The 16,165-nt window shown below is 56.0% G+C and overlaps 1 protein-coding gene across 6 annotated transcripts; it reads left to right on the plus strand.

The window, feature by feature from the left end:
• Nucleotides 1–1,130: 1,130 nt before the first annotated feature.
• Mib2 (MIB E3 ubiquitin protein ligase 2) lies at nt 1,131–15,590 on the plus strand. 6 transcript variants are annotated; one of them, XM_055615103.1, is made up of 20 exons: nt 1,133–1,782; nt 3,107–3,261; nt 9,130–9,398; nt 9,481–9,652; nt 10,546–10,652; nt 10,749–10,943; nt 11,063–11,205; nt 11,325–11,432; nt 12,364–12,468; nt 12,559–12,721; nt 12,797–12,930; nt 13,005–13,153; nt 13,241–13,397; nt 13,494–13,654; nt 13,778–13,904; nt 14,000–14,233; nt 14,568–14,746; nt 14,828–15,015; nt 15,100–15,165; nt 15,277–15,590. In XM_055615103.1, the coding sequence occupies exons 3-20, from the start codon at nt 9,152–9,154 to the stop codon at nt 15,513–15,515; spliced, it is 2,874 nt and encodes a 957-aa protein (XP_055471078.1). In that variant the 5' UTR covers nt 1,133–1,782; nt 3,107–3,261; nt 9,130–9,151; the 3' UTR covers nt 15,516–15,590. The 6 variants fall into 6 exon arrangements, with proteins under 6 accessions (XP_055471082.1, XP_055471078.1, XP_055471081.1 ...); XM_055615106.1 differs by having other exon boundaries at nt 11,337–11,432; XM_055615104.1 differs by lacking the exon at nt 3,107–3,261 and adding an exon at nt 3,306–3,416.
• Nucleotides 15,591–16,165: the final 575 nt, after the last annotated feature.

Below are 16,165 nucleotides of genomic sequence, written 5' to 3' on the forward strand. Positions count from 1 at the left end.
GGCCTTAGTTCAGGCTTGTGCTTTAAACTTTAAAATATTAGGCACTGATCCTTTTGGTCTCTCACCTTGAGAATCTGACTTCACATGAGGGTCATGACACTTGTGCTCTATTCCCACAAAGTAAATGAAGAACAAAAAAAAAGAAAAAAGAAAAAGAAAGGAAGGAAGGAAAAAAAAAGAAAAGAAAAAAGACTGTGTAGGGTTGGACTGGGTTCAAGTGTGGTAGTGCACTATAGGGGCATAAATTATCTTGGACAGGAAGCTGGGTGAAGGGACAGTCTGAACATGGACGTACCTTGCCCATGGAGGCAAGGCCTGTTTAGAATTTTGTAGAACCAAATTGTTATGACCTGAAGAACTCCACAGAGCTGTATACCAAAGTAGTATGCAGTTTAAAAACACAAAGGCCTGGGTGGCTGCTTTTTAGCTTGAGGCCTGTAGGATTAAATCAGTACCTGGGTCGAGGTTGCTCAGTTGACCCCTTCCCTACCCCAGATCGGCAGGAAAACGTAACAAACAAACAAAAAGTTGGCATGACTGAATTTTAAAACAAAGTAAGTCGTGCCGTGTGTGGTGGTGTATGCTTTCAATTTCAGTACTCAGGAGACAGAGGCAGGCGGGGCGCTAAGAGTTCGAGGCCAGCCTGGTCAAAATGGTGAGTTCCAGGTTATGCTGCTGCATGTCTACCTAGCGAAATATCCCCCCAAATTTAAACCAAAAGGGTTACTTAAGATGCGCTTTCGCCACACCTCTGGAAACACCGCCCACTTCAGGCAAGACGTCACCCAAAACTTGTCTCCAGAGCGTCAGAAGGCGTCCTGGGAGCTAGCGAGGCGCCGGAGACCGTGGGCTCCGCCCAGACACACTTCCGGCGTGACCCTGAGGGCCTCGCCTCCTCACTCCCCCGACCCCGTTCTCTCCCTGAAGGCATCCCTCTTTGCGGGGTTGCAGGCCCTCCTTTAGCTAAGCAGAGCTCCCGCCGGCCCCGGCCACCGCGGCTGCCGGTCCGCCGGCGGCTGGACCAGACGCTTGCGTCACGCGCAGGGTCTCCCGGGAGCTCTACGCCCCGCCCCTGACCCGGAGCATTTTGCGTCACGCGCAGGGCCTCCTTGGATCTGTCTGCCCCGCCCCCGGGCCGGCGTCGCAAACTACAGCTCCCGGCAGCCTGTGCGGCGGCCCGGGATTGTGGTCGGGGGGCCGTGGGGCTGCCCGGTGGGCCAGCGCCGGCCAGCCGGCCCTGCCAGGCGCCTTCGGGCGGCGGAGGACTGCGGGGTGTAGCTGGCGCCTCGGTGACGAGCCGAGGATCCGCTGTCAGCCTCTGCGCCGCTCAAGGCCCGGGGTTCCTGGGTCGAACGGGCGCGGAAACTCCCGGCGAGCGGGGTCCCGGGCCGGGCGCCTCCCGGCGGCGGGGGCGGGGGCACCTAGCCTAGGAGCCCTGGTCAGCCTCGCGGGGCTACAGCTCGGGCGGGCGTCCTCGGCCCTTGCGCGCGGCAGGCTTTTGGTCCTTCGCCCCTGGACACAGCTCGTGCCCGGCGCGCGTTCTCGGTGCGTGGGGGTGATGCAGAGAGTCCCAGCCGCCGGACCCCTGGCAGCTTTTTAAGCGAGCAGCGGCGTCTGTCCTTTCTCAGGCGTTAACTGCGGCTCAGCACTACTGGCCACAGGGTTGGATCTCCGGGGGGCTCTCCCGGAAGGTCAGCCCGGCGGAGGCCAGTCCCAAGTCTCCAAGCAGCAGGGTTCCTGCCCGATTCTTAGGCGGGTGGGGGACACTGGACCTCCAGACAGGTGAGCACTCGACAACTGGGGCCTGACAGTTTGGGTTTGATTAGTTTCCCTTGAGGGTGCCGTCTGACGTTATGTCAGGGCTCGTGTTTGTGTCTTAATATGCTTGAGAGGATCGGGCAATGAGAAATTGTCCTTCCTGCCTCCTCTGGGTTCAGAACCAATGAGAAAAGCAGAGATGCCAGCGGGCTTGGGGACAGAGCAAGGTTGGTTCCTTATAGAAGGTCTCCCGGCTGCACGGTCCACTCTGGCCTGTTGCTTCTGATGCAACAAGTATCAGTCATTATCCCACCCAAGGTCAGCCCCAGGCAGGGTGGTGAACTCGGAGCTGCGGTGTACTTGCAGTCCTCTAGCTAGATGACCGGATTAGCAGCCATGACACCCTTGAACCTTAATGGGTATCTCCCAGCAGGTGTCTTTTTTTTGGGGGGGGGGGTTAAGACAGGGTTTCTCTGTTTTAGCCCTGGCTGTCCTGGAACTCACTCTGTAGACCGGGCTGGTCTCATATGACTGCCTCTGCCTCCGGAGTGCTGGGATCATAGGCGCTTCCAGCAGATATATGGATGCGGGGCAGATCTGATCTGGCCTCTGTGTCTTAGGTTCACATGGTTTGTGTCTGCTGGCACCGAGGATGCCCACCTACCTGGTAGGGGCCTCTAATGCACCAGTTTTGCCACACATTTTCAATTCAGCAGTGTCTCAGGCACCACAGGTGTAGGGAGATAAGCGTTAGTCCTGAGTGTCTCTGTGTCTTGTCACTTTTCGTCTGAATAAAGGCAATCCGCTAACATTCACACAATAAACATGATTGAATTATTGTGGCTACGTGGGGCTTTCCAATAGAACATTCACATAATAAGGGACAATTCTGACCTATTAAGGGGTGTTCACTTCTCTCATGGCATAGTGTCCCACACGCTTGTTTTAAAGATTTATTTATTTATTCTTTATACAGTATTCAGTCCACTTGTGAGCCAGCAAGCCAGAAGAGGGCACCAGATTTCATTATAGATGGTTGTGAGCCACCATGTGGTTGCTGGGAATTGAACTCAGGATCTTTGGGAGAACAGCCAGTGCTCTTAACCTCTGAGCCATCTCTCTAGTTCCCCCACACATGCTTTTAATCCCACTGCTGGGAAAGAATTCTAGGCCATTCTGGTCTACACAGTGAGTTCCAGGTTAGCCAGGGCCACATTTTTTTTTTTTTAAAAGTTTCTTGCTTCTTAAAGGAAGAAACACTGGTAGCAACAGCAACCACAATGACCACTGTCTGGTTATGGTAGTAAATACTGTGTGTAAAACTGCCTCTGAAATGATCTTTCCCCAGCCTGGCTCCTGCCTACCTGCTTGGTTGGCTGCATTCTTTGTTGGCAATGGCTGCTAGTTTCCCACAGGAAGTTTTGGTGGCTGAGAAAATTTGTGGCCCAGGAAGTAGCAACTAAATGCCTGGGATGCTGACTAGAGGCTTCTGTGTGTCCTAAGGTGAGTTTTCCCCATCCCCTTCAAGACAGGGTTTCTTTTTGTAGCTTTGTTCTGGAGTCGGGAACTAGCTCCATAGACGCAGCTGGCCTGGAACTCGCAGAGATCTGCTTGCCTCTGCTTTCTGAGTGCTGGGGTTGAAGACTGCCTGGCCTAAGGTGAGTTCTGCTTCTGCTGAAGCACATTTGTCAACCATACTCTGACACACTCCACTATAATTGTAGACGTCTATAGCAGCAGCTCCAGGGGTGTTTGAAGACTGGCCAGGGAGAGTCTGATGGCAGAGCCCAGTGTTTCTGGCAAAGGAAAAATCAGTTAATTCTGTGGGTACATTTCCCACTGAGATGGTGGGACATGGAGCACATTGTTGTTTTTAGCACCCTGAAACATATTTTCTATCGGTTTGGTGATGTGTAATGTGAGTTTGAAAGTGAGGTGGTTCGTATGCCTGGCCATAGCTGATAGACTGTTGGAGCTGTACTGTGCAGAGCTCCAGGACAATGCTTTCAGACTTCAGGTACCCCACACACACAGGACCAAATTTTCTGTAAGGCTGCTCCTGTCTTTGGGAGCTTTGGCAGGTTTCAGGACACATGGGGCACACAGTACTATCCTCTCAAGACCCTTGTCAATTAGGGCAAGAAGATGGAAGAAGGGACGCAGAGGCTTCCTACTTAGTGGGAAGGGCTGGCTTGTGGTAGTTGTTGGGATGTGTGGCAGGTGTATCAGTCAGAGTCCCTAGAGGAACACAACTGATAGAATGAAGCTTTATGTATATAAGGGACTTATTGGTTGTTGGTTTTGAGACAGGGTTTCTCTGTGTAACAGCCCTGGAACTGGCTCTGTAGACCAGGCTGGCCTCAGACTCACAGGGACCCACCTGCCTCTGCCTCCTGAGAGCTGGGATCAAGGGCGTGCACCACCACAGCCATCAAGAAAAGAAATTATTAGGGTAGTTTATAGGCTGTGATCTAGCTAGCCCAGTAGTGATGGTCTCCTAATGGAAAGCCCGAGAATCCAGTAATTCTGTCCACTGGCTGGATGTCGCAGCTGCCATTCAGTGCATGTTAGAATCAAGAAGCAGGCCCTGATACCAGTGATTTGATAGTCAGTGCAAGCAGATAAGAGCAAAAAGTTTCTTACTTCCCTGCTCTTTATATAGGCTTCCCCCAGAAGTTAGGTCCCATATCAAAGGCGAATCTTCCCAGCTCAAAAGATTCAGATTAAAGGTGGGTCTTCCCACGTCAAATGATTTAATTAAGAAAAATCCCTCACAGGTGTGCCCACCTGCTTGCGCTTTAGTTAAATTCAGATGTAGTCAAGATGTTTACCAGGAATAGCTGTCACAGCAGGAAAGGCCCCGAAAGGGCAATAGTAGTAAGATCCCGGGAGGATGCATTTACCCCAGAGAGCTGGGCTGTGCTTCCTCAAGACAGGTCTCCAGCCCTGCGTTTCAGCAGGGACTTCTGTGCACACCCTGAGCATATGCTCACTTGGGTTTGCAGGCTTGCTAGCTTGAGAACAAAGTGCTGTGCAGGCCACTTCTTGGACTTGCCCAGGGGCTGGGCACAGTAGGACCCCTCACTCTCTCACCTAGTGCTGTGCCCGGTGTGCTAGGCTCCAGCTTCCCTTTGACTTTGCCCTGGGCCTTGTAGTGCTTGGTCAATCAATGGCCAGATAAGCTTAAAGGATAAGACCTTTGTCAGAAAACTCCATTCTGAAGTGGCCTCATTCCCCGAGGCTCTCTGTTGATCATGCAGTAGGCAGACCCTTTCATTGTGGCCAGGGTTCCCATGCCGTCCAAAGAGGAAGGCCCTCTAGGTGGATGAGAACAAGAGCTGAGTTCAAAATGGAGACGTTTCCCCAGTCTGCTTCAATCTCATCTCTGCTTTCCTGCTTCTCATTGTGCTATGTGCCATTCCATGTACTCCTGGAGAACTTTTCTGTTCTCAGAGAGTGGTATCATAGGAATGGGATGCTGATGGTAGGTTGTCAACAAGGTGTAGAGGCCTGGAGGGAGAAGGGAGGGACTGCCATTGGGTGTTCTAGTAGTGTCATAGATTGCCATATCCAGCTGCTGTTGAGGCCCGGGAATCCTGTCTCCTGTCTGACTGTGCAGCAGCTATGATCTAGGAGGCAGCAAGGAGGCATCGCCAGAGGCCCAGCTCAGGTAAGGAGCGCCCAGTCAGGTACCGCCATGCAAGGTGGAGAGTGCAGACCCTAAGACCTCCAGGGTACAGGTAATGGGGAGAGAGGAACAGGGGCTCTCAAGATGCATGTGCTACAAGTGCTGAGTGCTTCCTAGTGCTTACACACCGCAGTGCCTTAGGGAAGACTGTGAATGAAGTTGTGTACGGAATCTCTTGCTTGTACTCCTGCCGTCTGTTGGGCAGCCTTAGGCATTGGGATGCTGGTAATGGGCAGAAAGCCCTTTCTGTGCTTCTGACCGGAGGCAGCCCTTGAGACTGGCAGGTCACTGGCCAGGGCTGAGGAGAGCTTTGCTTAACCAGGCATGATGGCCACACAGGTGCCTCTCAGGACAGGCCGCTGACAGGCTGGAGCACCTGGTAGCCTTTCTGTTATCAGGTGTGGAGTCAGGGGTTGAGGCCTGGCCCTGATTCTCTTAGACCTTGCTGGGTACCCTTCCCATGAGCCCTCTGCCCTCTGCCCATTCTGCTGAAGGCAGGGCCACACATAGACCATGCTTGTGGTCATGTTTGAAGCCCACCTCACTCTGTCTTGTAAAAGGCCCATCATCAAGTGGTTGGTGGGGCCATCAGCCCATAAGCTGTGGCTGAGAAGCTGATCTCAGAAACAGGGATGTGCCACACAGCTCGTGAGTGACCACAGGATCTGTTGTTGGTTCTTCTTCCTTTGCTTTTTCTTCTTTCTCCTCTTCTTTTTCTTCTTCCTCTTCCTTTTTTCTCCTTCTCCTTCCCTGCCTCTTCCTTTTTCCCTACTTCTCCCTCTCTCTTTTGAGATAAGGTCTTGTATGTCATCCTGAGCAGATTTGAACTTGAGCACCTATTGCCTCAGCCTCCCAAATGCAAGAATTACAAGTGTGCACCACCATGCCTGGCTTTAGTCTTTTCTGCCCTTACCCTTTTATTTCAGTGCTGGGCTGGGTCCAGGGTGTGGCTGTCAGAGCATCCTCTGCTAGTTGAGCAGCTGCCTGAACCCACTGTTGTTGGAGTCTGAGGCTCTATTATGACAAGCCTTGCTTTGGCTAAACAGGTATGCTGGAGTGGGAATGAGGTCTTCTTAATATGTCTTCCCAGCTGTGATGAACTCGAGCAGCAGGAAAGAAGGTTAATGTGAAATCAGCAGCCTGGCAGAGGCAAAGCTGTGTCTCTGAAGAGCAGTGCTAGCTCTGTGCTCACAGGCCACTGTCTTAGATGATTCCAACTTCAGTCACGTGTACAAGGAAGGTTTCTGTATAGAGGATGCTGGGAATGGATGGAGATGCCTAGCTTGAGACTACCTGCACTTTGAGGAGATTTACATGGAGAGAATCTGAGCTCACAGCAAGGACCTAGGAAATGGCAAGACTGGGAACTTTGGTGATCAGGTAGTGAGACGTTGTTTGGCTGAGAAGATATAGTGAGGAGATCTCATTCCCACTCCAGCATACCTGTTTCGTTGATTTCCCTCCAGGATAGCGCCCAGTAGTACAGCCATGGCCACTACCAGGGAGGGGCAGTGGAGCCAAGCCAAGCACTGAAACTGTGCTCCTTGTTTTGTGTTGAATCTCTGCCTCTCCGGGTGCGGAACCAGTGTCTGGCTTGCAGTGAGCATACAGTGTTTGGTGTTACAGGGTCTGTGCTACCTGGACCATCAAAACTGAGTCTGTAGTTACTACAGGAGCCAAGCACAAGCTCCCCTCCGTTTATTGTGTCTTCTGCATCTCAGCTATTCAGTCTTTGTTGAGTGTGGCAAGGCCTGAGACTAATTAGACATGAGGTAGGGCAGTGAAAGGACTGGCTGGCTGCCTTCCAAGGCCTTTTGAACTAAGCTGCCTGACCAGAGGGATTACAGAATTGAGGGGGACCTTGGATCCCCCAAGTGCAGCAAGGGACTGCTCTGGCCACACCTGTAGGAGGCGGGGCTACACAGACTGTAGAGGACCAGAGCCAGCTGCCTTTAGACCCTCCCCTTGTCTGGGGCTCACTAGCACCAAAAAGTTTTGGGTGTTTGTTCTTACTGCAACTGCTCTGGGGTTGTCCCTCCTCTGTGGGAAGAGGAAGAAGCTAGGATTCCTCTGGCATCAGGCCCTGGTGCCACATGTAGGCTCATGGAGAGGAGGTAAAGAGAGAACAGACATGGCCCATGGACAGATGAGGGGGATCCTCTGAAGAAACAGAGCTCAGAAACAGAGTTTGGGAAGGCTTTTCATAGGCAGTGAGCCAGGACAGTGTGCCTACCTGCTTCTGCTGTATTCTAGCAGTGCTGGGCCCCAGGATAGGAATAAGAGATTCAGATGGGACTTGAGAAATGCTTAGTGATTAAGAATACAGCCTGCTCTGTCAGAAGACCTGCAGGCCAACCCCCGGCCTCCACGGGATGTCTCACCGCCAGCTCGCACACTCCTTGGCCTCTTCTGGCCCTGCACACATGTGGCGTACAGACATATGCAGGCACCAGGCTTGTACACACCCAAAGTTGGCGTGTAGCAGTGCCGTGTGTGTAACACAGGACTCTGGGTACTGTGCTTGGCTCTGGGACAGCCTGTGGTGCTCAGGCCACCCTCAGCTAGTGTATATAGCTAAACAAGGCTATAGTCTTCCTTATTGCCCACCTGTGGCTTCATGATTGTTAGTGAGGAATGTTTTCTGGCCTGGGTAGGCCAGGAGGGGGCCAGTCTGGGGCAAGGACTGGAGGAGGGTCAGAAGGCTGGTGTGTGCTGTCTTACTCTTGCTGCTCACTTAGCTCTGATCTGGCCTCTGCCTCATGGCTGAGTAGGGCCACTAGGGCCCTAGATAGATTGGCAGGACCATGTAAGGCTGACAGCTGCCTCAAAATAGTCTTGAGCCGCAGCCAAGCCAGGTTGGGGTGAGCTCTCAGCCTCTTGTGCCGCCTGAGCATGAGTGCTAGAACAGGACTGCTGGTGTCACTCATCCTAAGTGGCCTCAGCGCCTTCCCAGCTACAGGGCGTGGTGCTTAAATGGATGAAATAGAAATGGCTTGTCATAGTGTTGAGCTGCACAGAAAAACAGTCTTTGCTTCTGAAAGATAGATGCCTACAGTATACATCTATGAGCTTTACTGCTAATTAATTTTGGATACAGGTTCTAGGTATGTAGCCTTAGCTAGCCTAGAACTCACTGTGTAGGCCAGGCTGGTCTTGAACTCACAGAGAACCTCTGGCCTCTGCCTCCTGAGTTCTGGTATTAAAGGATGCACCATCATGTCCAGCTCTAGCTTTAGAGTGCACATGTACCGATGGAGCTTCATGTGTAGACTTTTGGAAGTAGATCCACCAGCATGAGGCCCCTGTGCCATGTCAGTTCCTGGTCCTTTGGGCCAGTCTGTTTACGATGTTCCCAACCTTAGCTCCCTTTTGTCCAGTCACTGTAGTGACTTCCACAGAGAGCTGCATCAGGCAGTCCTGCGTTTAGCCACTGCCCTTCATGTCTGCCAGCTCTGTTCTGCTGCCCCTCCCCCTCTCTCCTCATCTCCTGTCCTGGCTTCCTTGGTCCTGGCCTGTAGGCCCTGCTCCTGGCTTTCCCATGGCCCTCTTGTCCTTTCTTCTTTGTTCTCTTAGCTTAGTTTTCTCTGACCCTGACTCATCCTTCTCTCCCGGGCAGCCATCTCACCATGTGACGAGCTAGGTCACGTTCTTCTGACACAGGCTGAGGGTGCTCTCTGTTGCAGGTCCTTGAACTCCCCACTCACCATGGACCTGGACCCGCATGCAGGCGTGCAGGTGGGCATGCGTGTGGTACGCGGAGTGGACTGGAAGTGGGGCCAGCAGGATGGCGGTGAGGGCGGTGTGGGCACCGTGGTGGAGCTTGGTCGCCATGGCAGCCCTTCGACCCCCGACCGTACAGTTGTTGTTCAGTGGGACCAGGGCACACGTACCAACTATCGAGCTGGCTACCAAGGTGCCCATGACCTGCTGCTCTATGACAACGCCCAAATCGGTGTGTGGTGATGCCCAGCTGTGGGTGGGCTGGCCCGGCAACAGGAGAGCAGCAGGTCCTCACTTACCCACCCTCCCCCTAGGTATCCGCCACCCCAACATCATCTGTGACTGCTGCAAGAAACATGGGCTTCGTGGCATGCGTTGGAAGTGTCGAGTCTGCTTTGACTATGACCTCTGCACGCAGTGCTACATGCATAACAAGCATGACCTTACTCACGCCTTCGAGCGCTATGAGACATCCCACTCACGCCCGTGAGTTCCCTAGGCAACAGCCTACCTCCCCAGGGCCTTCTGACTGGTACCTTTGACCTCTAGCCAGCCCTTAGCCTCTGGCTGACTCACTTCCCAAGTGCCTGGCAGGTGCTCCCTGCAGGAGTTCCTTGAAGAATAGCCAGGGTCAGGTTACGCTAGAGTCTGAGAATCACACCTCCCCATTTCTCATGGAAGGCTTAGAGCCAGGCAAATGTAACTCTTCAGTACAGTTGGAACCTGGAGCACTGAGGTGGCCTCTGGGTAGCCACATGGGTAGTGGAGGCTGTTGCAACATACAGCATCCCACGGTGGTGCCAGGTCTGGCAAGGAGGGTTGTCACTGGGCAACTCACTCTAGGTGGCAGCCCATAGGTCCAGCTGGGAGTGGTCCTGGCCTGATGCAGAGAGGCGAGGGTGGGAGATAGGTCTCTGTTGAATTGACCTGGGAAGGCACTCAGGTACCGTCCTTCATTCTCTACCTCCTTGATCTCTCCCATGTGGAGAAGTGTATAGGCCTCTTCTGGCCAGCAGAAGTCAGAGCAGCTGTCTCTGCTGATGGCCAGATAACGTTTCATTCCTCTGGGCCAGGCTCTTCCCCTGCTGCTGTCCAGGTGGCACACATGGACCGCTGTACACACTACATCCCAGGAGTAATCTCAGGGCCCTCCCCAGTCTGGTGAAGGTCTCCAAGCCCAGAGACACTGGGTAGGGTAGCTTGTTCCTTTTCCCAAAGTGTAGAGGTCTGCTGGGAAGGCCATGCGAGGGTAATAGTTTGGCCTGGGGTCCAGAATACCCATCCTGTAGACCCTGATGGCATTAAGCCCAGGTACAAGGTGGGTAGAGCAAGCCTGACCACCATACTCCCTTCATGGCTTAGGACTTGTTTCCTTACAGGGTCACGCTGAGTCCCCGACAGGGCCTCCCTCGAATCCCACTCAGGGGCATCTTTCAGGGAGCAAAAGTGGTACGAGGACCTGACTGGGAATGGGGATCGCAAGATGGTAAGTGTGGCTGGAGATGGACAAGGAGGTGAAGCTGGCTGTAGCTCGGCCGTGAGGCACACTCATGGTCTGTTGGTGTGCATACTGTCTTCCCAGGAGGGGAAGGGAAGACAGGCCGTGTGGTGGACATTCGTGGCTGGGATGTAGAGACGGGCCGAAGTGTGGCCAGTGTGACGTGGGCAGATGGAACCACCAATGTGTACCGTGTAGGCCACAAGGGCAAGGTGGACCTCAAGTGTGTCGCCGAGGCAGCTGGTGGCTTTTACTACAAGGAGCACCTCCCAAAGCTTGGTACGGACTGGCTCTGACAGCAGCTGCCCTCCTGCCCTGCTTGGATCCACTACCCTGGCATGTCCTGTTGGTAGGGGTGAGGTTGCTACCTGAGGCCTAGCCTGCTACCTTCCCCCCAGGCAAGCCAGCAGAGCTGCAGCGCAGGGTGAGTGCTGATGGCCAGCCCTTCCAGCGTGGGGACAAGGTCAAGTGTCTGCTGGACACCGATGTCCTAAGGGACATGCAAGAAGGCCACGGCGGCTGGAACCCTAGGATGGCGGAGGTGAGCCACCTCTTCTGCCGAGTCCCTATGCGCCCCTTCCCAAGTCCTTTGGACCCCATCCCTCTTCCTGCCCCAAGAGTCCGACCTGACCCAGCCACAGCCGCCGTGACCCGCCACAGTTTCTCGGACAGATGGGCACCGTGCAGCGCATCACAGAGCGTGGGGACGTGCGTGTGCAGTTCAACCCTGAGACTCGCTGGACCTTCCACCCTGGGGCGCTCTCCAAGGTGCCTAGGCGGCTGGGCTGAGCCCTGCTTACTGCTGCTCTGAAACCCTTCCTGTACCGGTTCAGTCTTGGGAGTGGTTAGGCAGGGCGAGGGCACCAGTCTTCCCATGAGTTTGCAGACACGAAGGGAGGGAGAGCCTGGTGGGTGGAGGGGAGGTCAGAAGGGAGTCCAGGTGTGGAGGACACAGAAGACAGTCCCGGCAGTGTCGCACTGGAACCTGTGGGCCAGGGGCCTGTTCTAGAACAGAGGAAAGGTAGTATGCTGGGGTCTAAGCGGGGTTGCCACCATACTCTCGTGAGATGCCTTGTGCGTCATGGAGGCAGATGGGAGTCGTCGGGGAGGAGATTGAAGTGGAGGCTTGCCAAAGGTTTGGGAGACAAACTCTGTGAAAGCTGTTTGGAAAATGGACTGTGGGGATGAGACAGGTGCCAGATAGGTGGGAATATTCAAGAGGGGATGCTGAGTGGGGCATTCCTGTCTGAACCCAGAGGAGGGTGCCTTGGAACAGGTTCACTCCGTACACAAGTGTAGACAGGAACCCCACTCCCCAGCTGGCCCTACACCGACATCAGGCTCCCACCCAGCTCCATCCTCAACTTCCTGCTTCTCTACCACATTTTCCGTGCTGCCTGTGTGGTCAGCGGATGGGTGCACTGGAAACAGCCTTCTTGGCCTTCACACATCCTAGGCTAGCCTTTGGTCTGGACGTGGCCACCCTCTGCATCTCTGTTCCCTGTGGCTCAGGCTGGCCACCCAGGGCTGTTTTGGTCAGCAGAGGCCCTTGACCAGACCATCTGCTTGTACCTGAGGCAGGAACTGGGGCCAAGGTTAACTCTTCTTGCCCCATGGAGCAGGATGTGCCCTCTTCCATGACCCTGAGTAGACACGGCTAGCTGGAGAAACTCTGCTTACCAGCTTCTCTGTCATCTAGCACAACAGCTTCTGGGTGGGTGATGTGGTCCGGGTCATCGGTGACCTTGACACTGTGAAGCGACTGCAAGCTGGACATGGTGAATGGACCGATGACATGGCCCCTGTGAGTCCCAGTGTCTGTCATCATCACATTCCCTGCCCCCCGGTGCTGTCTGCTCCATCTCCAACCTGTTGCGGTCCCACCTCTTCTCAGGCCCTGGGCCGAGTGGGGAAAGTGGTGAAGGTGTTTGGAGATGGAAACTTGCGTGTGGCAGTTGGTGGTCAGCGATGGACCTTCAGCCCCTCCTGCCTGCTGCCCTACCGGCCTGAGGAGGGCGCCAACCTGGATGTGGCTGAGCGTGCCAGAGAGAACAAAAGTACAGCAGCAGTCTCAGTGGCTGGTGGGGGCCAGGGGAGGCCCTGGCCAGCACTTACCTCCACCCTGCCCCCAGGCGCACTGAGTGCGGCCCTGGACAAGCTTCGGACCCAGAAGAGTGACCCAGCGCACCCAGGAAGGCTGGTAGTAGAGGCTGCACTGGGCAATGGAGCCCGTGCTCTGGATCTACTTCGAAGGCGCCCAGAGCAGGCAAGCTGCTGCCCAGCCCTTCCGAAAGCCGTCGGGGGAGTGTGCCCAGAACTAAGTGGTGGCTCTCTTCACAGGTGGACACCAAGAACCAGGGTAGAACTGCCCTGCAGGTCGCTGCTTACTTGGGCCAGGTAGAGCTGGTGCGGCTGCTTCTGCAGGCGAGGGCAAATGTGGACCTGCCAGATGATGAAGGCAACACTGCGCTGCACTACACAGCTCTGGGGTGAGGCCTGGGCAGGCTGGCGGGTCCTGTTTGGGGTGACGGTGTATGAAACGGGCTGTCCCCAAACCCTCCCGCTTCTTCCCTTAGGAACCAGCCTGAGGCCGCCAGGGCGCTCCTGAGTGCAGGATGTGCGGTGGATGCTCAGAATGGCACACGGCACACAGCCCTCCATGTGGCTGTGCAGAGGGGCTTCCTAGAGGTGGTAAAGACCCTGTGTGAGCGTGGTTGTGATGTCAACCTGCCGGTGAGTCCTTGGATGCTCTGGCACTAGCCAGCCCTAGTCAAGGGAGGACCTTGATGGTGGGAGAAGGCGCTGCTGTGACCAGCCCTTCTGTTGCAGGACGCACATGCCGACACACCACTGCACTCTGCCATCTCTGCGGGTGCCGGCGCCAGCAGCATTGTTGAGGTCCTCACTGAGGTGCCTGGAATCGATGTCACTGCTACCAATAGCCAGGGCTTCACACTGCTACACCATGCATCCCTCAAGGGCCACGTGCTGTGAGTGTGGGCTTGGGCACACTGCTGTCATCCAGTCTTCTGACCTATCGCCAGGCTACCCTGATCCAGACCACTCGGGTGAAGTGCTTAGGGGAGAGTGTGGACAGACTCTTGTTCCCACAGAGCAGTCAGAAAGATTCTGGCACGGGCACGGCAGCTGGTGGATGCCAAGAAGGAGGATGGCTTTACTGCCCTGCATCTGGCAGCCCTCAACAACCACCGTGAGGTGGCCCAGGTCCTAATCCGAGAGGTGAGTGTGGGCATAAGGAGCCCAGGGCCACCCGCAGGCCGGGAGCCAGACCCCGAGGGAGCACAGAGCTGAGCCCACGCCCTCCCTTTCCCCAGGGTCGCTGCGACGTGAATGTGCGCAACCGGAAGCTCCAGTCTGCACTGCATCTGGCTGTGCAGCAGGCCCACCTGGGGCTGGTGCCACTGCTCGTGGATGCGGGCTGCAGCGTGGACGCTGAGGACGAGGAGGGGGACACAGCCCTCCATGTGGCACTGCAGCGCCATCAGCTGTTGCCCCTGGTGGCAGGCAGGGCTGGGGGGGACCCGGGGCCCTTGCAGCTGCTGTCAAGGGTGAGGAAGTGTTGTGTGCGTGCTGGAAGGGGGGCCTGGGTCACTCACTTCTCACTTCCCGTCATGCTCCAGGGAGCCAGGGTTGCTGGAGAGTGGGCAGTTGGGAGGACTGAGTTTCAGGAGCCATCCCCAGTAATCCAGACCTGAGGCCCAGCTGGGATGAAAGGACGAAGGGTCTCGGGGCTTTTGCACCTGCCTAGCAAAGAGTGCCTGCCCTCTCCTCTCTTGGTAGAACCAGAAGCTTAGCCCAGAAAGTTCATCATTGTTTCCAACTTCTGGCTTCCCTCAAGACTGTGTGGGTTTCCACCCTTAATCTCTTTGTCCCGCCGCTCAGCTACAGGCCTCAGGCCTCCCGGGCAGCACAGAGCTGACTGTAGGCGCTGCTGTGGCGTGTTTCCTGGCGCTGGAGGGTGCGGACGTGAGCTACGCAAACCACCGCGGCCGGAGCCCACTGGACCTGGCCACTGAAGGCCGAGTGCTCAAGGCCTTGCAGGGCTGTGCCCAGCGCTTCCGGTGAGCCCACAACGGGGGTGTGGGTAGGGGGCCCACAGTTAAGGCCACCAGGTCCTTTCAAGCCCACTTCTCCAACTGCAGGGAGCGACAGGCAAGTAGCAGTGGGGGTGTGCCCCCGGGCCCCCGGCAAGTGCTGAGCACTCCCAACACCGTGACGAACCTGCATGTGTCAGGCACAGCAGGGCCGGAAGCTGCTGAGTGCTTGGTGTGCTCCGAGCTGGCACTGCTGGTTCTGTTCTCACCGTGCCAGCACCGCACCGTGTGTGAGGGTGAGTGCGGGGTGTGGAGGCCCCGGGGTGGCCTAGCTGCCTCATCCAGCCCGTGACTGACTGACCGTGTGCTGCCCCTGGCAGAGTGCGCTCGCAGGATGAAGAAGTGTATCCGGTGCCAGATGGCCATCAGCAAGAAGCTGCGCCCAGGTGGGTGGGAGGGGCCTGGTACATCCCCTCCTTGTCCGGGGCCATGCTCACCAGCCTGCACCTAATCTTCACACCGGCTGCTGCTGACTCTCGGCTCACCTTGTCCCACAGACGGCTCTGAGGTGGCGAACGCCATCCAGGTGCCCGGCCCGCCCCGGCAGCTGGTGGAAGAGCTGCAGAGCCGCTACCGGCAGATGGAGGAGCGCATCACTTGCCCCATCTGCATCGACAGCCACATCCGCCTGGTGTTCCAGTGCGGCCACGGCGCGTGCGCGCCCTGCGGCGCCGCTCTTAGCGCCTGCCCCATCTGCCGCCAGCCCATCCGCGACCGCATTCAGATCTTCGTGTGAGCGTGCTCGGCACACCGCGGCTGACCCCAGGCCCTCCCTCCGCATTCCTGTATTTTATAAAAAAGATTCTCGGACTCTGCTGCCTGTTCCTTGCCGGGGGTGCTTGGCGGGCCGCAGGCCTAACGGCGCGCCCCGTCCCCCATGCACGTCTCCAGGCTCCCTTTGCCCCGCGGTAATCCATGCCTGTGGGTCAGGAACACGCTGTGGTCGTGGATACTGGCCGCCTCAAGTCCTCTGGTTGTGTTCTCACACAAGAGGGCCCCCGCAAGTCACACTGTCCCGACAGGCTTCGGCCTTATAGGGGCGCACCGCACACTTGGCTCTTACCCTGTGCCCGCCCCTCACTCCGCCCCGCTGGGGTGCGACTTGGACTCTGCGGGTTTTGGCCAAAGCAAGCCTAGTGTGGAGATTTACCTTTCAGAGGGTCCTGACGCGGGGTGGGGTGGGGGGCGCCAAGCTCCTGGCAGTTGAGCTGGGCAGGGGGAAGCAAGAGAGGGTCCGCTTGCAGGGACAATAGGTTGTAACTTGTAACGAAGGGAGGGGCCAGATGGTTGACGCTTTTCAAGAACTTCCACTGCAGCTATTCCGGGACAACAGCTGCTCGGCGCTGACCCTGGGGGCCAGTACAGCTGTCACCTAGGGTGCAAAGC

This window comes from Psammomys obesus, unplaced genomic scaffold (genome assembly GCF_907164565.1).
Source record: "Psammomys obesus unplaced genomic scaffold, mPsaObe1.curated_primary_1811, whole genome shotgun sequence".
NCBI classification, from domain to species: Eukaryota; Metazoa; Chordata; class Mammalia; order Rodentia; family Muridae; genus Psammomys; species Psammomys obesus.

Coding starts and splice junctions, on each gene's coding strand:
- Mib2 (XM_055615103.1), top strand. CDS start 9,152: ATGGACCTGGACCCGCATGCAGGCGTGCAGGTGGGCATGCGTGTGGTA. Junction 9,399..9,480: donor CTATGACAACGCCCAAATCG/GTGTGTGGTGAT, acceptor CCCTCCCCCTAG/GTATCCGCCACCCCAACATC. Junction 10,653..10,748: donor GGAATGGGGATCGCAAGATG/GTAAGTGTGGCT, acceptor CTGTCTTCCCAG/GAGGGGAAGGGAAGACAGGC.